At 44.6% G+C, this 4,424-nt stretch overlaps 1 protein-coding gene across 1 annotated transcript in view; it reads left to right on the forward strand.

Annotated features, from left to right (window-relative positions):
• Positions 1-4,424, forward strand: part of Shc3 (SHC adaptor protein 3) — a 120,122-nt gene that overhangs the window by 98,121 nt on the left and 17,577 nt on the right. Inside the window, exon 11 of the mRNA XM_026778087.1 lies at positions 1,143-1,438. Coding sequence (XP_026633888.1) covers positions 1,143-1,438 — 296 coding nt within the window. The remainder of the gene's footprint in view (positions 1-1,142; positions 1,439-4,424) is intronic.

Raw genomic sequence — 4,424 nt, forward strand, 5'->3', positions numbered from 1 at the left:
AAAAGGGAAATCTCATTGTGGAAACTGTAGTGCAACCCAGTGAGTCACACAGTAAATCCTTTAGTGCATATGTTTCTACTTGCAATGATTATCTACAGCCAAGAGCCATTGGTCTGGTTTTAGGCCTCTGGTTTCTGCTATGCTATCGATGCTGGGCCCTCACTGGGACTCCTCTTTGGATATCCTGTTGTTACACTGTGTCGTGAAGATCCTGCAGCTTTGGGTCTGCAGGACTGACCTCTTCACGTGCTCCAGCAGATCATAGATGGGTGGATGTTGGGGTGGGCCAACTTGTAGCCCTGGTTCTGAGCCTGGGTGGTTGCAGGGTTGGCCAGTCTGCCAGTAATCTCTTGTGCTCACCACCAGGATGAACTCCAGCACTGCTCCAGTTAGTTTACCCTATGAAGCAAGGGGCAGGGCCAATTCTCCTGCTTTCATGACCTCAGGGGTGGTTCACCCACACCTACCCCTTCAGGGCCAGCTCTTCTGTGTTGCCTAGGTGATGTGCAGGGACCACTCTCCCGAGTGCTGCAGCTGGTGAGGGGGCAGGGACAGCTCTCCCTTTCTCATGGCCTCAGGGCCGGCTCTCCTACCTGCCACAGGTGGCAAAGGGTGGGAAAGGTGGCATCGCTTCCTTGCCCACTCCAAATTATAGAAGATGAGGGACAGGACAAGGTCCCCCATTCTCGGCTGCTCACCAGTGCCCCTGTCAACAGGGTCAGCTCTACTGTGCTGCCCAGGTGAGGTGCAGGGCCTGCTCTCCCGAGTGCTGCAGCTGGTGAGGGGGTGAGGTGGGCATGGACAAGATGTCTTAAGGAGGCTGACTAATGGTTCAGAGAAGGGAGGTGGTGCAAAATGACAAGTCGTACCTGCCTTCTTGCAGTGCACAGCATTGAAGTCCTATCCCGCTAGACAAAGTAAGTGCTCATATCCTCGGATTCAGGCACAACCCCCAGCTGTCTGGAAAGTAGACTCACCAGCGAGTCATGCCAACATTTGGGTGGTGCATTTAAATTCTAGTTCCGACTATCCATCTCTGCTGCCAGCCTCCGTCAAGAGTTACATTTTAATTCTCATCTCTCACTCTATTTTTATTGCTCTCTTCCGGGGATTGATTTGTTGCTGTCGTATGTTGTTGACAGAGCCTTTTGAAGATGCTCTCAAGAACCAGCCCCTGGGGCCCGTGTTGAGCAAAGCAGCGTCTGTGGAGTGCATTAGCCCTGTTTCACCCAGAGCCCCAGATGCCAAGATGCTGGAGGAGCTTGATGCAGAACCCTGGTACCAAGGAGAGATGAGCAGGAAGGAGGCAGAGGCACTGTTGCAGGAAGATGGAGACTTCCTAGTCAGAAAAAGTACTACCAACCCTGGTTCCTTTGTCCTCACGGGCATGCACAATGGCCAGGCCAAGCACCTGCTGCTGGTGGACCCGGAAGGCACGGTGAGCACCTTCCAATGGTGTCATGACTACCTTTAACCACGTCTATTTACTAGACCTTGCACAGGACTGTATCCACACTGCCTCCTCTATCTGCATGTGCCTGCCAGGGACAGGAGACTTATGTGAAAAGTGGTAGTGATCTGTGTGAGTTATAAAACTTGTAAAATAATCATAGCCCAGGATAAAAGCTTTTGTCACCCACCATGCCCTTTAAGATAAAGAAATGTGGCCCGGGATGATGGCTCAGTGGTTTCGAGTACCACTGCCCTTGCAGAGGACCTAAGTTTGGTTCCCAGCACCCACATTTGGGGGTTCACAACCCCCTCTAACACCAGCCTTGGGGAATCTAGTGCTCTTCTGACCTCCAAAGGCACCTGTACACATAAGTGCAAACACCCACACACACGCACACATACACTACAGCAATAACAACAGCACTATTCCTTTCTACAATATTCTCAGTGAACATGAAAGTTAAAGTCTACTGGATTTTCCATATTTATCCCAATTAATTCCCAAACTGGAACTCCCCCCCGCCCAGGCTTTTCTGTAGGTTAGAAAGTTTCCCGGGCAGCAGGCAACCCCCATTAATTAACCTCATGTTTTTCTGGTCAGAGAGGTACAGCCTCCTGACGCCAAGGTGGTAGGCCAATTCTGCCTGAGTAATTCTGTGGGTTTGTCTGACTTGTCCATCTGCCAATCAATAAGTGTATTTGACTCTACCCTGGGCACAGTCCAATAATTGCCAAGTTCAGTAAGTGCAATTTAATCAACTTAACCATTGAACAAATGCCAAGAATGTTGTTTTAAAACCTCTTCTCCAGTGAAAATGGAAGGTAAGGTAGAATTACTTAACAGAATTAGATGCGTGATGGGTAGATAGGAATGAGAACAGAGTGTTTGACTGAATTGTGGAGACAGATGAGGGTAGGGGTTACCTGATGTGATTCAGGGACCTGAACTGAGATGTCCCCACACAGAGCCCTTAGCATGTTTAAAGCACTTGTCTCTATGGGGCAGCCACAGCCCCAAGTATGTAACATAGTGGGTATAGTGACTTCTTTGCTCGTCTTCTGTGAAGGTTATTTTTTCTTTTAAACATACACCTTCTCTGAGAAAACACATATTAATATCTGATTTGACCCATTTTTTATTCAATAGTGTGTTGTTGAGTTTCCACGAATTTGTAAGCTTTCTGTTATTTTTCATATTCAGCTTTAATCTGTAGGGGTCACATAGAATGCTGGGTGTTTTCTCAATTTCCTTATATCTGTTGAGACTTGTTTTGTGGCTATGTGGTCAGTTCTGGAGACAGTTCCGTGAGGTGCTGAGAAGAAGGTATCTTCTTTTGTGTCTGGGTGAAATGATCTAAAAATATCTGTCAGGTCCATTTGATTTATGGCATCATTGAGCTCCATTGTTTCTCTGTTTAGTTTTTGTTTGGATGACCTGTTTATTGGCAAGAGTAGGGTATTGAAGTCACTCCCTATCACCATGTGAGGGCACATGATTTTAGCTGTAGCAATGTTTATTTTATAAACATGGATGCCCTTGCATTTGGTGTATAATGTTGAGAACTGCAATAGCCTCTTGGTGGAGTTTTTCTTTGATGAGTATTTAGACTTCTTCCCCGTCTCTTTAGATTAGTTTTGGTTTGAAATCTATTTTTTTTTTCAGATATGAAAAATGGTTACATCAGCTTGTTTCTTTAGTCTGTTTGCTTGGAATATCTTTTCCGAACCTTTTACTCTGAGGTGATGTCTATCCTTGGTGGTAGGGTTTGTATTGCTGTGAAGAGACACCATGACCATGGTAACTCTTATAAAGGAAAACATTTAATTGGGGCTGGGTTACAGTTTTAGAGGTTTGGTCCATTGTCATCATGGGGGGAGGCATAGCGGTGTACAGATAGACATGGTGCTGGAGAAAGAGCTGAGATCTGGATCTGCAGGCCGCAGGAAGAAATAGGCCACACTGGGCTTGACTTGAGCATCTGAAACCTCAAAGTCTGCCTCCAGTAACACACTTCCTCCAACAAAGCCACACCTACTCTGGGAAGACCACACCCCCTAATAGTACCACTCCCTGTGAGCCTATGGTGGCCATTTTTTTCAAACCATCACAGTATGTTTCATGGATGCAGCAGAAGGATGGATCTTTTTTTTTTTTTTAAATCTAATCTGTTAGTCTGTATCTTTTTATTGGGGAATTGAACCCATCGATGTTGAGAGTTGTCAATGAGTACTCTTTATTGATTTCTCTTACTGTATTTTGGTGGTGTGGGCTTTCCCTCTCTTTCAATTTGCTGGTCTGATATTATTTATTCCTTGAGTTTTCTTGGATGTGGTTGACGTTTTCATTTTGTGCTATCTGTAGAGCTAGATTTGTAGATGAATACTACTTAAATTTGTTTTTTATCGTGGAATGTCTTTCTTTCTCCATCTACTATGAATGAAGTTTTGCTGGGTATAGCAGTTTGGGCTGGCATATGTGGCCTCTAGTCTATAGAACATCTATCCAGGCCCTTCTGGCATTTAGAGTCTCCATTGAAAAGTCAAGTATTCTTCTAATATGTCTGCCTTATATATTACTTGGTCTTCTTCCCTTTCAGCTTTTAATATTCTTTCTTTGTTCTGTATGTTTAGTGTTGTGGGGAATTTATTTTCTGGTCTAGTCCATTTGGCATTCAGTATGCTTCTTGTATCTTCATAGGCACCTCCTTTAGGTTACAGAAGTTTCTTTTTTTAAAAATGGTTTTGTTGAGAATATTTTCTGTGCCTTTGATGTATATTTTTTATCTTTCTTCCATTCCTATTATTTGTAGATTTGGTCTTTCCCTAGTGTTCCAATTTCCCTGGATGTTTTGTGTCAGGAGTCTTTTAGATTTAACATTTTGGGTTTGGCAGAAGAATCCATTTCTTCTATCACCTTCAATGCCCAAGATTTCCTTTTTTTTTTGGTTTTTCGAGACAGGGTTTCTCTGTGG

This window comes from Microtus ochrogaster, unplaced genomic scaffold, assembly GCF_000317375.1.
Source record: "Microtus ochrogaster isolate Prairie Vole_2 unplaced genomic scaffold, MicOch1.0 UNK104, whole genome shotgun sequence".
NCBI lineage: Eukaryota > Metazoa > Chordata > Mammalia > Rodentia > Cricetidae > Microtus > Microtus ochrogaster.